At 30.0% G+C, this 23,222-nt stretch overlaps 4 protein-coding genes across 8 annotated transcripts; 2 read left to right on the top strand and 2 right to left on the bottom strand.

Annotated features, from left to right (window-relative positions):
• Positions 1-1,486: 1,486 nt before the first annotated feature.
• LOC109802880 (putative alkaline/neutral invertase B) lies at positions 1,487-5,436 on the top strand. 2 transcript variants are annotated; one of them, XM_083073867.1, is made up of 5 exons: positions 1,487-1,713; positions 2,580-3,130; positions 3,548-3,979; positions 4,168-4,726; positions 5,077-5,436. In XM_083073867.1, the coding sequence occupies exons 2-5, from the start codon at positions 2,621-2,623 to the stop codon at positions 5,370-5,372; spliced, it is 1,797 nt and encodes a 598-aa protein (XP_082929993.1). In that variant the 5' UTR covers positions 1,487-1,713; positions 2,580-2,620; the 3' UTR covers positions 5,373-5,436. The 2 variants fall into 2 exon arrangements, with proteins under 2 accessions (XP_082929993.1, XP_082929994.1); XM_083073868.1 differs by lacking the exon at positions 1,487-1,713 and adding an exon at positions 1,732-1,938.
• A 2,471-nt stretch (positions 5,437-7,907) lies between these two features.
• LOC109802123 (uncharacterized) lies at positions 7,908-10,617 on the top strand. Its single transcript, XM_020363341.3, has 6 exons — positions 7,908-8,341; positions 8,702-8,901; positions 9,188-9,328; positions 9,418-9,498; positions 9,994-10,118; positions 10,237-10,617. Exons 1-6 carry the CDS (start codon positions 8,119-8,121, stop codon positions 10,283-10,285), a joined length of 819 nt encoding a protein of 272 aa, XP_020218930.1. The 5' UTR covers positions 7,908-8,118; the 3' UTR covers positions 10,286-10,617.
• Positions 10,618-11,827: 1,210 nt separating this feature from the next.
• On the bottom strand, positions 11,828-16,524 carry MTN1 (methylthioadenosine nucleosidase 1). Its single transcript, XM_020363178.3, has 8 exons — positions 16,330-16,524; positions 16,183-16,246; positions 15,843-15,934; positions 15,167-15,273; positions 13,960-14,034; positions 13,506-13,580; positions 12,497-12,589; positions 11,828-12,294 (listed from the first exon to the last, which is right to left on the bottom strand). The coding sequence occupies exons 1-8, from the start codon at positions 16,421-16,423 to the stop codon at positions 12,097-12,099; spliced, it is 798 nt and encodes a 265-aa protein (XP_020218767.1). The 5' UTR covers positions 16,424-16,524; the 3' UTR covers positions 11,828-12,096.
• Positions 16,525-18,359: 1,835 nt separating this feature from the next.
• LOC109801994 (5'-methylthioadenosine nucleosidase) lies at positions 18,360-22,159 on the bottom strand. Of its 4 annotated transcripts, none has more exons than XM_020363175.2 (8): positions 21,958-22,159; positions 21,822-21,877; positions 20,945-21,036; positions 20,183-20,289; positions 19,491-19,565; positions 19,278-19,352; positions 19,018-19,110; positions 18,360-18,816 (listed from the first exon to the last, which is right to left on the bottom strand). In XM_020363175.2, the coding sequence occupies exons 1-8, from the start codon at positions 22,063-22,065 to the stop codon at positions 18,610-18,612; spliced, it is 813 nt and encodes a 270-aa protein (XP_020218764.1). In that variant the 5' UTR covers positions 22,066-22,159; the 3' UTR covers positions 18,360-18,609. The 4 variants fall into 4 exon arrangements, with proteins under 4 accessions (XP_020218764.1, XP_020218765.1, XP_020218763.1 ...); XM_020363176.3 differs by having other exon boundaries at positions 20,183-20,202; positions 21,822-21,885; positions 21,954-22,159; XM_020363174.3 differs by having other exon boundaries at positions 21,822-21,885; positions 21,954-22,156.
• Between the last annotated feature and the right edge of the window lie 1,063 nt (positions 22,160-23,222).

Consider the following 23,222-nt stretch of genomic DNA (forward strand, 5'->3'; position numbering starts at 1 on the left):
ATCTCTACATCGACACCCTAGAAACAAATTTTCCCCTCTTCAAGTTTGAATCTCTACTTAGGAATTTGAGAAGAAGAAAGGAAGGTTTTCAAGATTCTTAGAGCTCTTTTCACTACTCTTTCTCTCTGACTCCATTGAAGAAATGAACTAATAAATCTCATTTATAAAGAAAAGTCTTACATACCTTTCTCCTACAGGTTCAACTTAACTTTTGTTTAGAGACACTTCTCTTCTAACACAAAACTCATGAAGAATTTCTCAATTTGAGAGTTTTTTTAACACTAAATAACTTAATAACCACAACAACATTGAACTAAAAAAAAATATACAACACTCTTGAATTCATAGTATTACATTGTTACTACTTACTACTTAAGTGACATGATATAAAATGACATGAGATGTAAATATAAAAATGAAAAAATAAGATAAAAAATATTTATTTTTATATATTTTAATGAGTGATTGATTTAGTTATTTTTTTTCTCCAAATATCATATTATTAAATGTTAAACGTTAAAATTTAACAATTAATAAATGTCAATTTGAAAGAAGATTTAAGATTTTGTATTTTTAAAATTAAAGAAACTAAATATTTTTATTTTAAAATAGAGGGATCAAAATTATGAATTAAAAAAATAGAGGAACCAAAACTATAATTTAGACAAAAGATATTAATGGTAAAACATTTATACTTGAGAATTTCAACTTTTCTTTTTTTCACATGAAAAAACCTCTTTTCCTTTAAACAATTTTTTTTAAAAATAATTACAGACAGGGAAACTTAAGTAATGTTTAAAAGAGTTTATGATAATTTATTTGAATTTATAAGAATAATTTGCAACTTTTATAATTTTTCTAAACTTAATCTAACAAAGAATTAATATGATTTATTAAAATAAGTTTTTTTAATTATATAAATAAAAATTATCGATCAAATTTATGACGTAAATACTTATGTAATAAAAATTTATGGAATTGTACTAAATGAAGTGCTCTTGAGAAAAATATTAAAAGAGAGTGAACCAAACGTGAACCGGAAGCTACAATGAATGAAAATTTTTAAATTAAGTTTGATAAGTATAAATCGTTATGTTACTATTTAATTAAAAATTATCCTTTTTTATCTATCGTTATTTTAACGAGACACCATAATTTAAAATTAGGATCTCATATTCAACCCAAACTATTTAATTAGAAACAATATTTTAACATAACTTTTATCTGTGTAATATTATTACAAAAACCCACAAATCTATCGTTGGATTGCGATTGGATTACATGTATTATTTATTATTTTTAAAATCGAAGTCCTTAAAACAAAGATTTGCAAGAAAGAGTTGAAAATAGCTTGTAAATATGGAAGGTGTGACAATAAGAATAAGAATGAAAAATAAAAGGAAATCTGAAATTTGAATTTGTCCGTATGTGGGTGAGTGAGAGAGAAGAGTGAATGAGCAATATGAAGATCACACGTAGCACCACAATATCAGCTTCTCCGTGCAAACCCAAATGTCATGCATCATATTCATAGACGCACAAACCCACCCTTTCTTCGTTTTCTTCGCAAATCACGATCACAGTCACAATACACAGGGAAAGGAAGCACCTTTTTTCCTTCACGTGCTTCAACTTCTGTCTCTACAACTTTACACTGTAAACCCAAAGAGAAAAAAAAAAAACAAAAAACAAAAAAACTCCCAACTTGTGGGGGTTAGTTTTTCTCTTCTTTAATTCTTTGCAACTTAAAATGATTATCTTATTTCACTCATCTTTGCCATGCATCATGTTTTCGTCTTTACGTTCCTACACATTTTCGAGCTTCCATGAATCTATTGTTTTTGGATGAACATGATGCCTAAATGTAAATCTTGAAAGCTTTCTCATCACTGGTTTGATGGCAACGTGATCATGTTGTACAAGCTTGTAGATTTACATGTATGTTTTTTTAAATGATTTTTATTTTTTGGTTGGCTCATCTTGTCTGCTCAATGCTCATTGTGGTTCTCCTTTTTATATTGTCAAAATCGTGTGTGGGATGTTCATTTTAGCATTTGGGAGAGTTTTGATCAGATAGTTAATTAAGAAGTAACCATTTTTTTAGAATTAATCGAAAAACAACAGTGAGAAAATAACTTTTTGATCAGGATCTGGAATTGGAAAGTCGGGGCTATATAGTTAAAGCCAGCGTGCTATTTGTTAGATGACTAATTCTAATCAATTGGTGTTACTGTGTTAGTTTGTATAATTCTTGTTTTCCCCTAATCTGATAATTAAGACCACTTTTTTTCTCTCTCTCGTCTGATTAGTAACGAGAAACCAATTGAATTGTATCGTGTGGTGTTATTTTCAAAATTATTCACTTCTTGGTTGGTGTTTATAATCTTCACGTGGTATCGTTTTAGGGAGCCTGTATTTCTGAACTCAATCTCTTTCCATTTCGGATTAAAAGAATGAGGCACATGAACTTGGAAATATATGCTTTTGGCTTATGAAGTGATAGAAAATAAGGAGTTTAGCAGTTTGTGGGTATGGTTTACAATTATGTTAATTTTATGTCAATAAACTTTACACTGCAGAATTTTTAGCAAGACTTTTGCAAGTGCTAATCTTTTGAAAGATGTCTTCCATTCCGAAAGATCGGTCACACAAGGGAAACTTGAAGAATCCAGAGGCACTAGATAGGCCAAAGGCTTCGAATAAAGAGAGTGTAGCAGAAGTGGAGAGGTCACACAATGGAGATTTGAAGAATCTAGAAGCACCAGAGAGTGTGGCAGAAGTGGGGAAATTTGATTTCTTAAAAGCATTAGAAAGGCCAAGGCCTTTGAATATAGAGAGACAAAGATCGTGTGATGAAAGAACAATGAGTGAACTATCCATAGGCATTTCTCCACGTCAATTGACCGCAAAAGCTGAAAACTGTTCTCGCCTGGGGGACCATCTTGATCATCTAAATTCTCCTCTGCCAAAGTCAGGTCTTAACACTCCCAGATCAGCTACATTTGATTCACATTCAATAGCATCGGAAGCTTGGGATGCTCTAAGGCGTTCCTTGGTATATTTCCGCGGTCAGCCAGTTGGTACAATTGCTGCTTTGGATAATTCTGATGAAAAACTTAATTATGATCAGGTAGCATGACCTTGCCATATCCTCAATATTTCTGTTATTGAGATGTGCTATTCATACAATAATTTATACATCCGATATTTTTTTGTCTTTATTTATTTTCATCACATCATTTATTACATCTCATATTTCTTCTGTCTTTCTCGCTCTTAGTTCTAAAATTTGCTGTACAAATAATAAACTTGAATTTTGGTTAGTTTCAGGCCATGTTTTCATCACATACCCGTAGTCATGGTTTCAAGTGATATCAAATCCATTAACCAGATATACATGTTATATTACAGCTGAAAAAAATAGCCTTTCTGCATTCCTCTTCATCTTTTTAGTTTTGACTTCCTTTATCACGCTGGATTAATAGCTTTGATCATTTTGTGTTTTCTGTGGAGATCTAATATAAGGTATGATTGTATCGATGCTTAGGTTTTTGTAAGAGACTTTGTCCCAAGTGCTTTGGCTTTTCTAATGAACGGGGAACCAGACATTGTTAAAAATTTTATCTTAAAGACCCTTCGCCTTCAATCATGGGAGAAAAAGATTGACAGGTTCCAGCTGGCAGAAGGGGTGATGCCTGCTAGTTTTAAAGTATTCCATGATCCAGTCAGAAACCATGAAACCCTTATAGCAGATTTTGGTGAAAGTGCAATAGGCAGGGTTGCTCCTGTTGATTCTGGATTTTGGTGGATTATTCTACTTCGTGCATACACAAAGTCTACAGGAGACTCTTCTTTGGCTGAACTACCCGAATGTCAAAAGGGTATGCGCTTGATCCTGAGTTTATGCCTGTCAGAAGGGTTTGACACGTTTCCGACTTTACTATGTGCTGATGGATGCTGCATGATTGATCGTAGAATGGTGAGTTTTCTAAAATTTTTGATACCCTCATTTTCACCTTATCTGTCTTGCAACTAGGCACTGATTAGGACAAAATGATTCATGATTGTTCTAGAGTAATTTCAGAAGTAGTTACTGTTATTACTACTTTTATTGCCGGTGGTTAATTTATCTATTTCTTACTTTGAATATTGTATTATGATTTTCAGGGTGTTTATGGTTATCCAATTGAAATTCAAGCATTGTTCTTCATGGCTTTAAGATGTGCCTTGCAATTGCTTAAGCAAGATGCTGAAGGGAAAGAGTTCATGGAAAGAATTTTGAAACGGTTGCATGCCTTGAGCTATCACATGAGGAGCTACTTTTGGTTGGATCTGAAGCAGCTTAACGATGTATACCGGTTCAAAACAGAAGAGTACTCACATACTGCAGTGAACAAGTTCAATGTTATTCCTGATTCTTTACCAGATTGGATATTTGATTTCATGCCTCATCATGGTGGATACTTTCTTGGGAATGTGAGCCCTGCTAGGATGGATTTCCGGTGGTTTTGTCTGGGCAATTGCATTGCAATTTTGTCGTGCATGGCAACAACTGAACAGTCAACTGCAATCATGGATCTCATTGAATCACGGTGGGAGGAATTAGTTGGGGATATGCCTGTCAAAGTTTGTTATCCAGCTCTTGAAAGCCATGAATGGAGGCTCATAACAGGATGTGACCCAAAAAATACTAGATGGAGTTACCACAACGGGGGATCTTGGCCAGGTATTCTTATGCTATCATTCTGGATTTCAATCTCATTAATTCCAAATCAGATTTTGATACCTTAATCTAACTTATTAATAGAATCAGATAATTTAATTTACTTCATTAAATATGGTTGAAAGAAGAAACATATTTTCTTATATCGTGTATATACATAGTACACAAGTTAAAAGACATTGAATTAATAGAATTTTCTAATTTAGTATTAAGAAAGTTTACAATAATTCAAGGATATCTTAATTAACATGATTTATATTTTTAATTTAATTTTACTATCTACTCTTCAGAAAGTGGTGATAATATACATAATTTGAAGGAATGTGACATGCGTTTATTTATGGTTGTTACAGTTCTTTTATGGCTTCTGGTTGCGGCGTCGATCAAGACTGGGAGACCCCAAATTGCGAGACGTGCCCTACAAGTGGCTGAGACCAAATTGTCAAAGGACAGCTGGCCCGAATATTATGATGGAACGTTGGGCCGATACGTTGGAAAGCAGGCCCGTAAATTCCAGACCTGGTCCATTGCTGGTTACTTGGCCGCTAGGATGATGATGGATGATCCATCACATTTAGGTCTTGTAGCACTCGAAGAAGACAAGCTGCTAAAGCCATTACTCAAGAGATCAAATTCATGGACTTTTTGAGTTTCTTCTTTTTCCATCATTTTTTAACACCAATGATAAATTAGGACCAAGCTTTCCATTTCCATCTTACATTTCTTATCTTTACGCGTTCCTTCTGTAGAAAGCTTATGGATTCTTAACGGCAAATTGTTATATGCAACGCTGAAACTACGGTAACATTCCTTAACACTATAAAATTAATAAACCACGTCTTGTTTGTCTCTTTAATAAGTAGTAAGCGCTTTCAAGGTATGACGCAAATGATTATCTTGCTTCAAGCCTCTTTAAAAATAATTATATTAATATTTATTTAATTTTTTTAAACATAATATTTTATATTATTTAAAACTCATTTTAAAAACTCCATCTCTAAAAGATATGTAAATATGATTAATTCTTTAAGGTCTATTTTTAAAATATTTTTTATTTTTTTACTTAAAGATATTATCAATTTTAAAGAAATCTCATTTTTAAATTTACTTTAGTTCTAACAATATATTGGACTGACCCTATTATTTCAATTAACTTATGAAAATAAGTTCTCATAACAAATAAAATTATTTTAGTCAAACTAGCATTAGGGTAAATGAGTTTATAAGCTACTCAAATGTCTTACAAAATAAACTATATTCTTATTTATCAAAAAATATTAGATATGAGATGACACTTCAATGATTATCAATATTGAATAAAAAGATAATGAAATAATGTAGTACACTCTATATAATAACATTAAACTAATTGTCACACATGTTTACAAAATTTATATATACAGTGTTTTTTTTTTATTCATAGACATAGTGTATAATATCTCAAAGCTGATAATTAATGATTAATCTAAACCCTAAACAATTAATGATTAATCTAAGTTCATGAGACATATTTAAGTATATATATAATTCTTTTAATAATACATATTACATTTATGTTATTATTATTATATTTATATATCTATTCTTTTTTATAATCTTTTAATTTTAAAATATGAGAAATATTTGATGTGTATTCGAATTAAATATACTCACATATTAAATTAAAACATTTTTCTCAAACAAGAATATATAAATATTTTTCTTTAATGAAATCTTATTTATCTTTATTTATAATCTTTTATATTTAACAAATTTTTTCTATCTGAATTTAATATTTAAATAGATGATCAATTAGTCCTATATATTAAAACAAAGTAACTAAATTGATTCGTAATAATTTTTTAGAAATAATTATTCAACATAAGTGTTTTTAGTCATTCTTCTTTTTGATGGATCTCCTTTTGACATTTTTTTATGGTCTCTTGTATCTATCATTAGATGATTTACATTTGAATTTAAAATCATTTTAAAAAATTATCTTCTATATATGTCTCTATATAATTCACTCTATATATGAATTTAAAATAACTATTTCAAAAGTATCTTTTAGCATTATTTTATTAAAAATATTTTTAGCTATTTTTCTTTCATACGAAAGTATTTTTCAAGATTTTTTTCATAATTTTTTTTTATATTTTTTTTTGTACCATAGTATTTATAAAAATATTTATCGCTTTTGTGGAAACTAATTTTTCTCGAGATCATAAATTTTTATATTTAACTATATATATAAATTTTTTTTTAAAATCTAATATTATTTTAAAGAAATTATCAATAATAATCCTATTTATATACTTATACACTTTTACTTTTAATCCTTATAATATAAAGTTTAAAATTTTAGTCTCTTAATTTTTAATTTTATAATTTTAGTCTTTCAATTTTGTAAAATCCGTTATTTTGATCATTCACTAAAATTTTATTTATTAATCTTTAAAATTATAATATTAATCATTACTTAATATTGGATAGATGACATGTCCACTAATAAATTAAATTACATTTTTAGTTTCTATTTATATTGCATTTTCATCTCATTTTAACATTTTAAAAGAAAAAAAAGACGAAATTAAAAGTAAATTTTAACATAAATATTTTTAAATATTAATTTTTATGTCATTTATTTAATATTAAATTATGATCAATGATATAATTTTAATGATTAACTATTTAAAATATAATAAAGAGACTAAAATTGATCTTACAAAATTAAAGTACTTAAATTGTGAAATTAAAAATTAAAAATTAAAATTGTGAATTATATATTAGAGATAAAAATGTAATTTAACCTAATTTCAAATAAGAGTATTTTATAAAAACTAGTTTCAAACGAGAAGGTTTTTAATTTTTTTAATAACTTCATTTTTTTTAAATTTATTATTTTCATTTTTATTGTTATATGAAATATAAATATTTAAAAAGTATCTATAGTTAAAAATAATTTTATATTATAATATAAATAATTATCATAAAAATAAAATATAATTTTTAGTAAAAATATTTAATTATCATAAAATTGAATTATAATATATTTGTTATAAAATTTTTATTATTAACTTATTTTTAATTTTTAATTATAAAAAAATAAATGAAAATACATTGTGAGTTTTTGGTAATAAATGAAAAAAATGATTTGGTAGGGTAGAAAGTAGAAAGTGGTGAGACATAAATATGTAGACTCAAGGGAAGTTGGGGGCATTGGCAGATTGGGTGGGAATTGCATCTGCAAACTGCAACGACTCAAGTTGACGTTGACGCTGGAGTTGTGCCCTAATTCATCAGTTTGGGGGAAAGAAAGGAAAATCAACCATCGCTCTCATCTCATCTCCTCCATTGCAATTTGCAATTAAGAACGCATAATCATATACAAAAGAATTAATTGGCGGAAGGAAACAATGAGGGGTGGGAGAAAGTCGATCCACGCGATCACGACATGGGTGCGGCGACAACCCCCAAAGGTGAAGGCTTTTCTCGCCGTCGTTTCCGGCATGGCGGCTCTCGTCTTTCTCCGTTTCATCGTTCACGATCACGACAACCTTTTCGTCGCCGCCGAGGCTGTCCACTCCCTTGGAATTTCTGTTCTCATCTACAAGCTCATCAAAGAGAAAACTTGTGCCGGTCCGTCACCTACCCCTTTCTTTTACTTCTTTCTTTTATTTATTATTATTATTAGGATTTGTCCCCTAATTTTCATGTCTAAAACTATTTTTCTTGTTAATTTCTTCATTTTTTGATTGACTATTTCTGCAATTTCTTATGAAAAATTTGATATTAAATGTGACCTACCTAGAGCATCAAGAAATTGTTTGGTTCTAAGCGTTCTTATTGTGCGATTAATTAATGTCATCGTTTGGCTTATTTGAATTCCTATTGTTTAGGGAATGAAAAGAGGAAGAATCATTTTGTTTAATTTTGCTAATGCTTTTGGCACCTCTAACTTTGTTTATGCCTTTTATCATAACTCTTTGTGATGTACAGGATTATCGCTCAAATCCCAGGAATTGACGGCTATATTTTTAGCTGTCAGGCTGTACTGCAGTTTTGTTATGGAATATGACATACACACCCTGCTTGATTTGGCTACTTTGGCAACGACACTCTGGGTTATATACATGATTCGTTTTAAATTGAAGTCTAGTTACATGGAGGAGAAAGACAATTTTGCTATATACTATGTGGTAAGCTCCCCCACTATCTTTTCATTTTAAAATTATTCTTGTCTTTTAAAGGAAGCTGACATTATATCAAGGCTACCTGATGGATAGTAGCCGTGAAACAATAACCTGTTGCACCAAGGAAAAAGCCATGGCATCTTATAGTAACTGTTGTAGACCATTTTTAACGTGGTTTTGGTTACTCAACTTCAAGGGATTTTTATTCATTCCTTTTTTGAATAGATTTGTTCTGTCACTTATTGACCATTACTCGTGCATTTACCTGCTCTATTTTTGAAATTGAATGCAGGTGATACCCTGTGCTGTGTTAGCCTTGTTTATTCATCCATCAACTTCTCATCATTTATTGAACAGGATTTTCTGGGCATTCTGTGTATATCTTGAAGCTGTGTCAGTACTACCCCAATTGCGAGTCATGCAGAACACCAAAGTATATAAGAATTTCCATCATTCATATTACATACATTATTTGATCATACTCCTTTCCTTCTTAATTTCATTTCATTTCTATGCTTTCAGATTGTTGAGCCATTCACAGCACATTATGTATTTGCTCTGGGTGTCGCCAGATTCTTGAGCTGTGCTCATTGGGTTCTTCAGGTATAATCTGTTCATCTAAAATTGTAATTGCATTAGTCAGCTCTTTGAACTATTTTCAAATTTAGTTGTCACTTGTTTGCTGGCTTGTGCTGGCGTCTGTTATCACTAAGATGACTTTTGTAGGATTAGCTTTCTGTTTGATCAGGGAGTCAAATGTGAATATAATTATAGTTACTTTATAATTTGAAGTTTGGCTTTCATTTCCAATGGTATAATAATCAGGTTTCCTCTAGAAGTATTACAGGGCCATGTATTTTGCCTGTATCTGTTTTCCTTTGATTGTTTGTATAAATTGTATGTTTTATCTTTTGACAACAATAGCCTTATCCTGCCAGGTGAGGTCGGCAACATGAATCAGATGGTGCTGATGAACTTGGTTAAAAACCAAAATCTTAGGGATATTAGTTTCCTGTTCATAGCACATTGCTTTAGTGGGGCAACTTATTGGATTTACGAATTGCTGGTCTCCCACTAAGTTATCATTTCTTGTAACAGGTGTTAGATAGTCGTGGACATTTGTTGGTTGCCTTGGGGTATGGATTATGGCCGTCAATGGTGCTTATTTCAGAAATTGTCCAGACTTTTATCTTAGCTGATTTCTGTTACTATTATGTCAAAAGGTTAGTTGAGTGCATTATGTAGGTCTTTGCTCTTTGACAATTGTTTTTGCAGTTTTGCTGATAATGTCTCGAAGTTTCCTGTGTGATTCTTGTCCTTATGATATTTAATTTATTGCAGTGTCTTTGGGGGACAGCTTGTTCTCCGCCTACCTTCTGGAGTGGTGTGATTGAAGATTCACTTCACTGCATACTTGCATTTAAATTAACTATATGGTCGGCTATCATTGTTGGAGTCCATAGTGCATTGAAAAAGTTTGGCTCCTTTGAAAAAGCTGGTTCTTTGTAAAGTTAGAGATGAAGGAAAAACTTAAATATTTATGTTTAAGGTATACAGTATTTCCAGTTGGAAATGCGTTACACATAATGTGTCTATTTGCTTAGGCTCATGAAATTCAGTTCTTGATTGAAATATTCCACGTTATCCTAAGTTAACTGCATGACTTGAGCCAATGAGGCAGTCACTATAAAGGTTGCTTTGAAGGGACTTTTTTTTCCATAACATTTAGATTTAAAGTATTTTTCAAGCTTTTCTTTCTCCGTGTCCAAAATTAGCATTTTGAGAGTTTAATGCTTGACACGAGTATAAGAGAAACGGACAATAACAGTAAGACACTTAGGTCCCTGCTACGAATGGTCCTCGAGTAATCTCAGCGTCTAATAGCTACGTTCAAAACCAGCAACATCTCTTCTCTATTCGTTCCAGAAACAGCTTCTTGATCTTGACAACACCAAGCCTCATAACAGTTAACTAGGTATCCCGTGTATTTTACCCGGATATTTTTTAAAAGATGTAAAAGAATAAGTTAAAATAGTATTGAAAAACTTTAATTTAACTGATTAAAGAACATTTTGATATCAATAAAGTATAAATATTTGAAAATTCTAATTTAAAGAAATTATACGCGGTGCAGTTGTGAATTTCACCAGTAAATGTAATAAATTTAATTTATGATGCAATAAAAAGAATGTTAACGAATTATATTAGATTCATGTAGTAAGTAATTGCTTGTCTTGTTTTAATTTTTTTACATGTTCGGTAAGTGGTAAGCTTAGATAAACATTTGGAATTGGAACCCCCTTTAAGTTCATAATGAATGAGACATTTAGGTATGTAATTATTACTTCAAATATAATTCGTGATTAGTTGGTCAGCAGGCACATTAAGATTTTAGAATGTGTTGAAATGCAGTTGAAAATTCTAAACTTTGATTTAAACAAAAATCACTAGAACACGGGATAGTCGCAAGTTTAAGACATGTTTTCCAACTTCTCTTAAATGTTTTTTCAGCGTTTTGAACTGTAACCAATACCAATGCACCCTAGTGTATTATATAGCATGGAAGTTGTCAGTTGGCGGATGCAAGCATAATTTAAGAGAAATGAATCTCGAGACCGAATTCTACATACTACAGATGAAGGATCAGTATATTTTATCACTACAATGATTGTTATCCCTTCCGCCAGATTCTGTCTGGAATCCTGAGATGAGATGTCCTTTTCTAGTATATGAATTTCATTAGCTTATTTGCGTTTAAGAAACGAGGCTTTTTTGATTGCCTCAGGTCCGAACAATCAATATTGACAGGCCATAAATTACAACTGGCATTAAGTGGCAAATTTAGATCCCAAACAAATTGCAGCAACCACGAACTATGATACTTCCATTATTAAAATCAAGTTTACTCAATTATTCCAATATAACGAAAAACTAAGGGGACAACTATCAACCATATTGCTTTAAGCAGTTGACTTAAGTATGTTATTGTACATTTTACAATGATTCACACAATCTTTCCAAGATAACTTATACAGCCTGCAAGCCAGAATAGTACAAAAGAGAAATGGGAGGTGGGGGCAGAAATATAGTTTATATTTTTGCTTAAATCTCACAAATTCCCAATCGATAAAGGTAGTGTATAATTGGAGGCCCCCGTGCAACATTGCATATAAAAAAAACTCGGAAGGTGAATTTGGGTTATTAAAGTTCAGATACGTACTTTCCATTAATAAAATTAATAACTTGTTCAACAGCCAGATCAAGTGCAGCAGTTACAGCTGCCAAATTCTGCAGGAATTCTTCTGCGGTTGGTTTGTCACCATCAATGATATCAGTCACGGCTTTTACAAAAATTGCAGGAACTTTGAGAAGTTCAGTAACATAAGCAATAGCTGCTCCCTGGAGAAAAAGTTGAAAGGGAAGTTAAGCCTATATTCAACAAAGGAGAGATGAGAATTACTACTAGTTATTCAGTCCTCTGCAATTTAAATGGAGATTTATTTATTTGATGACACAAAGTGTTATTTGTGAATAAGTGGATTCATGCCATGCCAATAGATGAGTGGAATGTCCCAAGGTATAACCCAAATAATCAGGTTACCTCCATATCTTTAACTGTGGCATCATTTGCAATGATTGATGATTCATCCTGCTGTGTCATGTCTAAAGAGTCACCAGTAGACAATTTAGCCACCTGCAATATGCATGAATATTGTTTAGCGTTCAAGTTTTGTACAATTAATCTAAACAATTATAAGAATTGGGCACCGACAACAACACAATGAAGCAAATCAAAGTACATTTTAATGTGTTTTGACTTTGAACTGTGTAAAACAGAACATAACCTAGTTTCAAAGTAGGATCTTTATATAGTTTGACAGACAGTGAGCAACTATTATTATTATGATCTAGCTTAAAGCCATTTTATTCACTTTAAGATTATCAACGCAAAGGTAGTAACACAGTTGTAATCTCCTCAAACTCCAAACTATGCCAAGATTGTATTGCCTTGCCTCAAAAGAACACACAAAAAAGTAACAAGTAATAACGGCGAGAGATAAATATATTAATGACCTGACAACAGTAACGCCTAACAACCTGGTGGAAGCTTAACACTTTTTTACATTGGCATAAAGTGGTTTATGTTTTCTTCATTCATTTATGACCGAGAGTGAAAAGTAATTAGACATGTAAATCTCCACTTTATCAGCAGAAATGTTTATCCCACAAGGCATATCAATTCATATACTAGGGTACACATGCATTGTATGCACATTAAGATATGCTAGCTTCAAATTTAATCCCTAAATTAACCATACATAAATATGAATATATGATGTCGGTGAGACTGAGAATGACTAATCCAAAATGAACTCCTTTGTCAAAATGTCAAGCCAAGACAATCATTAAAAGAAGGAAGGCACAAACTTCTCAAGATGCATGAGCAGTTCTTCAGTCCAGGTAATCTGGTTAACAAATGGCAACTAATTTACAAAATATTTTGTGATATGAAGGGATATGAGTCGGTAATTTGAATTTTTAATAAGACTAACCGTTACAAAGAGTTTTGTTTTCAGCAAAGCATATACATTTTAGCAAACAGCACTAACCTTTAGATTAAGCTCCTTTACAAGGTTGGGTGTTTCAAAGGCTTTACGTAAACCAACTCCATACAGATCAAAAACCTGCAAAAGGAATCACATAAATATATATTGATATTGATGGAAAAACTTCCTACTCACCACATGGAAAATCATTATTATTCTTGTTCTTGGATAAAATAATATAATTGGACGAAGAGAAGAGATATACATAAAAAGAATAACAAAGGATCCTACATAGAACAAAAGCCAAAACTAGAGACTAGATATTTTTTCTTACCCTTCTCCCTCACCTCACCCCCTTCCCCAACACATACATGCACAACAAGCAAACACCACCAAATACAACAGTAGATTATTCTGTTCACCGCAGTCTTAAATATAAACTTAGCATAGTCAACCACACTGCAGGTAGAGAAGAGAGCAAAAGACAACAAACCAAGAGGAATAAAATAACACTTACAGGTATGGGTATTCTTCTGTCGTGAAAAGCACAATCTGATATGATGAAAATATCACCAACACTAGCTCCTTTGGCCTAAAAGCATCCAGTAATGAACACTATTTAGAAAAACATGTTTATGCACGCACACACATATACACATATATATATAGGGGAAACCCGTTTATTCTAGGAATAAGTTTACCTAGACTTACTCCGTTCAATAATTCATGTTTTACATTAGATTTCAACGATCCAACCGTTGAATTTAAAATTCTTAATACATTGATCAATTCTGCAAATTTTTAAAAAATTTGAAAACCATTTGATATTTTGTTTCATTATTTCTAATCAACATATAAAATGATTTTATGATTATCTGACAATTTGAATTAATGAAATAAAGTATTAACTGATTCTCAATTTTTTTTTAAAATTTGCAAACTTGATCTATGCATTAAGAACTTTAAATTGAATGCTTGGATTGTTAAAATTTGATGTAGAATATAAGTTATTGAACGAAGTAAGTCTAAATAAACTTACTCCTGGAGTAAATGAATCCCCCCTTTTATATATATATATATATATGCATCATAATATTTTAGCTATATACATAATAGTCAATATAAGATTTTAATTTACTATAAAGAGTGATTATTTGACACATGTAAACCAATGGTGGGAGTAGAACAACTGCACATGCAGGTAAAACATAAGTTCGTCATCAAAATATCACAATCATATAGTCAATCTACTTAAAATAGTCATAAATTTTATTATAATACATTTCTTGATTTCATTACAATTTATATATAAAATTATAAGACATAAAATCGATGGCCAATATTGATTAAAAATATTGCTAGTGTAATTGGTTTGAGCACTTATGTTGAAAGTTAATTACAAAAAAAAAAAAATTAGAATACAAAAAGTATTATTTTAACATTTAACATTGCTTACAAGGTCAAGATTTTTCTTCTTCTTAGAATGTTTATTCAAAACAGTTCTATCAACTCCATCACCAGTGTATATAAAGAACGGAAAAACATTGTATATGATCATTATCATCAATTATTGAAAAACTAGGAAGAGAACTAAAGCTAGCTAAAGTGCTAAACTATAAAGAGATCAATGAATAACACAACATACAAACATTCTGGTTTACAAACTTGGAAAACCAGCAACTCTAACACTACAGCTTGGAAAGAGGGGAGAAGACAGTGCCTACCTTGAAGCCACCAGCAGTGCCTGCATTTATGATCAAGTCTGGTTGTAATGCTTGAATAGCAGCATATGTTACAAGAGCAGATGATATCGTGCCTACACTATCAACCCCTGAAAGATATGGATCAGGACTTGTCAAATGAAATTTTGAAGCCAAAAACAAAATTGCCACTTTTCTCTTTTTGTTCATTGATGACAAGTGGTGGAAGCATGTTAAATAGTTTTTTTTTCTTGATCCATCAAATTTACAATGATGACACTAGGGTTCAAACCTAAGACCTTGTGCATACTATCCCAACCCCCCACCACTAGGCTGATGCTAATGATAGCATGTTAAATAGTTATTCCAGCATAAGCCCGAACTACTGCCCATGGAACACAATCAGGAAATAAAGAAAGTCCAGGCCTGATAAAAATCAGCAGAAACCCTGGATTTTATATTCATTCGTAATGGTTTTGATTGGGATAGCAACCCATGAATTATTCGCAGCTCATAACATTTCTTCCAAACAATCAATACACCGTAAACCTAATCAAGAATTGCAACACATTGCAATATTTCTCTGCACAAGAATCAAATATGAATTTAACTAGTGAAAATTATGAAATCTACCTATAACTTTTTGAGTAGTTAAAAGTGATGCAGTAAGAATCAAATTGAAAAGAGAAAACATCCTTACCCAAAGCAGGATCTTTTCCTGGCCAAATCAAGCTTATATTGAGATCTTTGTATGTCCCATGATAACGAACCCAAGGAACCCCTTGTGGAAACCTACACCATCGTCCATAAACACCAAAATCAATGTTAAATACAACCCCCCTCTCCCTATTAAAAAAATAAATACATATTTAATTAAAACACCAAGCCCAAGCAAATTCTAAGATGCTGTACAAAACTAAAAACATAATTTGCAGTGAGATGAGCTAAAATAAAAGAAAAGTGTGTGATTAGCTAATTAGAGTAAGTGATCTTAAAATCTAAGAAAATGAAGAGAGAGAGAGAGAGAGAGAAGGACGAACGGAGATTGAGGGTCCTCAGTGAGCTGGAACCTATTGACGACCGGAAGTGCCTCTGTTTGCATAGCTGTTATTCCACACTAACATGAACATTAAGAGGATCAAATGAAAAACACAACAAACAAAACATAACATAACATCGTAAGGTACCAATGACGATGACGATGTTAGAAATGGGTCGGTCCTGAGGTTGGGGTTGGGCAGCCATGGGTTCTTCCTGTGATTGGTCTCCAAGCGCAGACATTATTGTTTCTTTCAGATTCTTATGCCTTTTGATGACTTTTCTTCTTCTATCTCTATTTCCTCGCAACACCAATATCCAATATATATAATTCACAAATTAAGAACTACTAATTGATCTAAGGATTACACAATATGATTGTTTGATTTTTTTTCTTTTTGAAAAGCCATACGATTGTTTGATAAATAACGGAACAATTTATTTTTTTTTACGCGGAATAAACACATAAATATAAACCTAATCCGCAATTTTTAACTTGGTTAATATATACTTAAAAAAATTTAATAAATGCATTTTAATTTTGACAAAATTTCGTTTGAAATTATTTTTCAGATTACATGAACTTATTCATAATTTATTTAAAATATATATTCATGTTTTAAAAAAATTTCAAAAATAAATTTACAAATAAAATAATAATTTAAAGTATATCCACCCACGAATTGGATTAACACCTCAAATTAAGCTCACATCGTGACCAATTTTTACTGAAATAAATACTGACATTTAACACATGACGGGGCCTTGATGGATTATTTCTCAAAGAAGAAAAATGTCAAAGAAAAATATAATTTTTTCTGCTAGGATCAAAGGGTCCATAAAAATACAATTTTAAGTCCTGTATAAAAAAACAATTTTAAGTTTGTCATGAAGCAATAATTATTCTCGGAGACAAAATTTTATAAATGATTAAATATTTTTATCTTTTAAAATATGATTTTTATTTAAGTTTGAATAAAAAAAATTTATTTATAATTTTTATGTTTGACAAAAATTATATAAATTTTACTTTATTATGAATTAAAAAAATTACGTTTTTTTAAAGATTAAAAATGACTATTTTTTTATAGATATTAAAATAAAAAATCATATTTGAAGCTAATAATATACGTTAACTTTTTAGAAAATTCAGCTCTTATCTATTTTTATTTTAGTGTAAATTATAATTTGGTTAAAATATATTTTAATCCCTATAATTTCAATTTTTTTTGTTTTTATAGTATAAAATAATTTCTTTAGTCTTTATATTTATGTTTTTCAGTCATTTTAAGTTCTTATAGTTTATGATACATCTTTTTAATTTTTATACTTGCAGTTTTTTTTAATCATTTTGTCCTTATTGTTAATTTTTTACTCTTTTTAATCTTTATATTTTAAATTAGATTTTTTTTATATTTCGTATCTTTTTTATACTTTCATTTGACACACATTATTGAAATACTATTATTTTTACCTTCATAAAATTAAAATTTTCTACATATTAACACAAAATAAAAGAACGTTATAAAACAAAAGAAATTAACGATAGAGATTAAAATGATTAAAAAATTGTAAGTATAAATATTTAAAAAATTTATCTTAAATTATAAAATTAAAAGGATTAAAAAAAGATAAATATAGAAAGTAAAAAATGTCTATTTTAAATTATAAGGAGAAAAAAATAAAATAAGTAAAATTATGGAAATTATTTTAAGTTTAACCTTATAATTTATTTTGTGTTTTCTTATGTTAGTTTCTTAATATTATAGGCAAGATATTAGAACTTAATCAATTAGTGTCAAACAGAATCAAATCCAAATGCCTCTAATCAGTGTAATTTGCTGACCAAATCTATAGTCTATACAATGGATCAATAGCTATGGTGACCGGAAATTTTAAATTTTCTTTGTACGGGGAATTTTTGGTACACTTTGTTGAGCACAAAAGGAATGCTAACAAAAGTGTGCATTTGAAGTGCTAGCGTGACAAGTTCATAGACAATAGTTGTTCAATTTTGACTTCAGATATAAAAAGTGAAGTTGGAATGCAAATTTTTTTATCATGTTTGGATTGCAGTTAAGAACTACCAACCTTTGGTTTAAACAAAAATTACTAGATACAAGCTTTTGTCAAGTCATAACTTTTGTCAAAGTCAAATTACTAAATCATTCCATCATCATGAAAAACTTCAAAGACAATAATCAACCATATTGCACTATGGTGTCCACTTAAAGGTTGCCATTGTACATGTTTACAATGAATGCCAGATAATTTATACAGCCTGCAAGGCCAGAATAGTACAAAAGAGAAATGGGAGGTAGGGCTGCATTATCTTCAGTTTATAATTCCCAATCAGCAACAGTAGTGTTCAATCGGATCCCACCATGCAACATTGCATATAAAAAAACTCAAAAGGTGAAATTGAGTGGTTAAAGTTCAGATATGTACTTTCCTTTAACAAAATTAATAATTTGTTCGACAGCCAGAGCAAGTTCAGCAGTTACAGCTGCCAAATTCTGCAAGAATTCTTCTGCAGATGGTTTGTTACCAAACTCGCCATCAATGGTATTAGTCACAGCTTTTACAAAAATTGCAGGAACTTTGAGAAGGTCAGCAACATAAGCAATAGCAGCTCCCTGGAGAAAAAGTTGAAACGGGAAGTTTAGACTATATTTCAACAAAGAAAAGATGAAAACAACTATTAGTTATTCAGTCATCCGTGATTTCAATGGGGATTTATTTGAGGACACAAGATGTTGTCTGTGGATATGTGGATTCATGTCATTCCCAATAGATGAGTGGAATGTCCCAAGTTATAACGCAAATAATTAGGCTACCTCCATATCTACAACTGTGGCATCATTTGCATTGATTAATGATTCATCTTCTTGTGTCATGTCAAAAGAGTCACCGGTAGACAGTTTAGCCACCTGATATATGGACAACTATTGTTTAATGCTCAAGTTTCACAAAATGAATCTAAAAATAATGAAATGAATTAAACATGTAAATCTTCATTTTATCAGCAGAAATATTTATCCAACAAGGCATATCAGTTCATAAATTGGGTTATACATACATTACAAATAACACACACCTTTAGATTAAGCTCCTTTATAAGGTTGGGTGTTTCAAAGGCTTTTCGTGAACCGACTCCATACAGATCAAAATCCTGCAATAGACATCACATATATATTTGATGTTGACAGCAAAACTTCTACCTTACTACATTGCAACCACACTTCAAGTAGAGAAGAAAGCAAAAGATAAAACAGTCAAGATCTACCAAGAGGAATAACACGACACTTACAGGTATGGGTATTCTTCTGTCATGAAAAGCACAATCTGATACAATGAAAATGTCACCAATACTAGCTCCTTTGGCCTGAAAGTATCCAATAATGAACACTATTTAGAAAAATATGATACATGATAATCAATGGTGGAAAATATCACAATTGCACATGCAAATAAAACATAATTTTGTCATCAAAAAGTCATTACCATATTGTCAATCCACTTAAAAATAGTCATACATTTTTAGTTCAATTCAATATTTAATTCCAAAACAACATATATGTATGTAAAATTTTAAGACATAATGACCATTATTGATTACAATTTCAAATTATGCTTTAGTTTAATTGGTTTTGAGCACTTCTCTTGTAAGTTAATTACAAAAACTTTCTTTTAGAATATAAAAAGTATTATTTAACATAGATTACAGGGTAATTTTTTCTTCTTTGAAATGTTTATTCAAAACATTCCTATCAACTCCATCACCAGTGTATGTAAAGATGGGAAAACATTGTATAAGATCATTCACTACCATCAATTATTGCAAAATGAATAGAGCAACAATTTCACAGGAAAGAGAACTAAAGCTAGCTAAACTAGGAAAAGATCAAAAAACAACACAACATACAGACATTTAGGAGTACAAAACTAGAAAATCAGCATCTCTATGCTACTGCTTGGAATGAGGGAGAAGACAATGCCAACCTTGAAGCCACCAGCAGTGCCTACATTTATGATCAAGTCTGGTTGTAATGTTTGAATAGCAGCATATGTTACAAGAGCAGATGGTATTGTGCCTATACTATCAACCCCTAAAAGAAATGGATCAGGAGTTGTCAAATGAAAATTTAAATTATGTTCCTTGAAGACATGTGGTGGAGTAATGTTAAATGAATTTTTTTATTATAAGATTTGTGTAAAATATATATTGATTTTGTTAATGATTAATTTTCATTAAATATCTTTAAGTAGAGTCTTTCTTTCCAACTCTTTAAGTAGTATGCGTTGCAATCTTTGATCATTCGCCCATTCTTTATTATCATATCATCACATTTCTTCCAAAAAATTAATACATCTTGCAACAAGTTGCAATATTTTCCCAGACGTGTGAATAATCAAATATGAATTTAACTAGAGAAAACTGTTATACCACCCATAACTTTATGAGTAGTTAGAAGCGGTGCAGTAAGAATTAAATAAAAAATTTGAGATCATGTATTTTGAGAGAAAACACAAGTAAGACTATCATAATGTGACCACACATCATAAAGCTCAAAATACAACAAATGAATGCTATAAAAAAATATTTGTAATAGATTAATAAAAGATACATATATCAAGAAGTTTGAGAGCTATTTATAGAACCTATAAGAGAGGTAATTAACTACAACTAAGTAGTCCTAACAACTTAACTAACTCATAAATTTTCAGTTCTGTAACAAAAAGAACAAACATCTTAATTCTTACCCAATGCTGGATCTTTTCCAGCCCAAATCAAGTTTATATTGAGATCTTTGTATGTCCCATGATAACGGACCCAAGGAACCCCTTGCGGAAACCTACACCATTGTGCATAAACACTTCAATCAATGCATATACGTCAAAAACAAAGGTTCAGTTTACTTCAACTCTCTCAGTAAAACATAAACAGATAATCTATTTCTATTAACTATTTACTAATTACTATTACTATATCTATACATCTTATTCAATAACATATGTAATATTTTTGATTTTTACAATGTTTTTTTTTCATGCCTACTTATATGATTTTAAAAAAAATATATCCATATTTTATTTTTGAACAAATAATTTTTAATCATAAAAGAATATCCTTTTCATGTGATATTTTCAATAAAAAATTATTTGTTTTTGAAAATTACACTAGTAATTTATTATTAAATTACAAATTACCTTTTCTATTTAGTTTCTGTATATAAACTGTACACTAAAATATTTAACTTAAAAAAAGAAAAATAAAAGTTAAACATACATACATAAAATTGCATGTGACCCGTGCATATATGTAAAGATCAACAAATTAGTTAATTAAAAAAACAAGTCCAAACTAATTCTAACTTCTAAGAATCAAAAATTATTTTAAAAACTTATATACAATTTGGTACAACTTATTAGTATTATCCTCTAATCAAAATTAAAATTTTATTTCAATAATATTTGTAATAAAATGTTTTATTAAATGTTAATACATATATTACTCAAATAAAATATAATTTTATCGACGACAACATTATAATTACCTTCAATAATATATCTAAGATTTTTCTGGACTAATTAGAGTAAGTGATCTTAAAAATAAAAATAAAAATGAAGAGATACTTACGAAGAGTGAAAGTCCTGAGTGAGCTGGATCCTATTGACAACAGGAAGTGCCTCAGTCTGCATAGCTGTTTTTCACGCTAATATTAACACTAATCAAATGAAAAAGACAACATAACATAACATAGTAAGGTACCAACGATGATGACGATGTTAGAAACGGGTCTGTTCTGAGGTTTGGGTTGGGCAGCCATGGCTTCTTTCTCTAAAGAATGAGGAGCTACTGATTGGTCCCCAAGCATAGACATAATTGTTTCTTGCAGATTCTTATGCCTTTTATGTTATCTTCCAACTATTTATAGTAGCAAAAATTAAGAATGAATGAAGGAGGACACGATTGGTTGAAATCACTGAATTATAAATATTGTAAATAAAAACAAGCACTTTTTTTTTTTTTTTTTTACGAGAAATGAACACCTTATAGCTTTTGGATAAGTATAAAGGTCTTCTGCAACTTTAACTCATTAAAAAAATACATTTGAATTTTCTTGACAAAACACTGTAACAAAATAGACTTTTAGTGGCATTTAATATGACTTTTAGTGGCAATAAAAGTTGTTACAAAATCTTTTACGGGCATTTTCACATTAGCCATTGTATGCAGTGTCGCTAAAATATTTAGCGACAATTATTTAAAATGCTGGTAAAAATCCTTAATGATCGAAAAAAGTGTATATCTTTTTGTGACATTTTTTACTTTGTGGGACTTGTAAGATGAGTACAAATAAATAATTACTTTATCTCTAGTTGATGTGGGACTTGTAAGATGAGAGTTGTCTTTCTACTTATATATTCTTTTTAATTACCTTATTTCTAGTTGATGTGAGATTTTAAGATGAAGGTTGTCTTCTAATTATATATATATATATATATATATATATATATATATATATATATATATATATATACCCCCTTAAGTTTAAGGATTATTGAGCTTGATAATAGTGAGTAATCTCATACTAATTTAGAATAATAAGTTATAGGTCTAACTCAATTCTACATAACAAACTTGTAAGGTGAGAGTTATTATTTATTTATATACTCTTTAGTTATTTTATTTCTAGTCAATGTGGGACTAAAGTTTTTCTTAATAAATAATTGTCGCTAATAGTAAATTTTGGTGTGATATAAATATATTTTTAATAACCATTATATATTAGTCACTAATACTTTTATTAAATAATAAAACAAAGACAATTAATTTATTGCCGGTAAATAATTGTCGGTAAAAATGAATTTTGTTAGTGAAAGGACCATACAAATATTTTCTTAATTTTTTAATAAATATTTTCCATTAAATTAAAGGACCATAAAAATATGATTTTAAGTTTTCCGTGAAGCAAGAATTATTTCAAAATAAAATTTATAAATAAAAAAATATATATATATTAAGAAATAATTCTTT

The sequence above is a fragment of the Cajanus cajan genome, chromosome 4, assembly GCF_000230855.2.
Source record: "Cajanus cajan strain Asha chromosome 4, NIPB_CcT2T_4, whole genome shotgun sequence".
Lineage (NCBI taxonomy): Eukaryota > Viridiplantae > Streptophyta > Magnoliopsida > Fabales > Fabaceae > Cajanus > Cajanus cajan.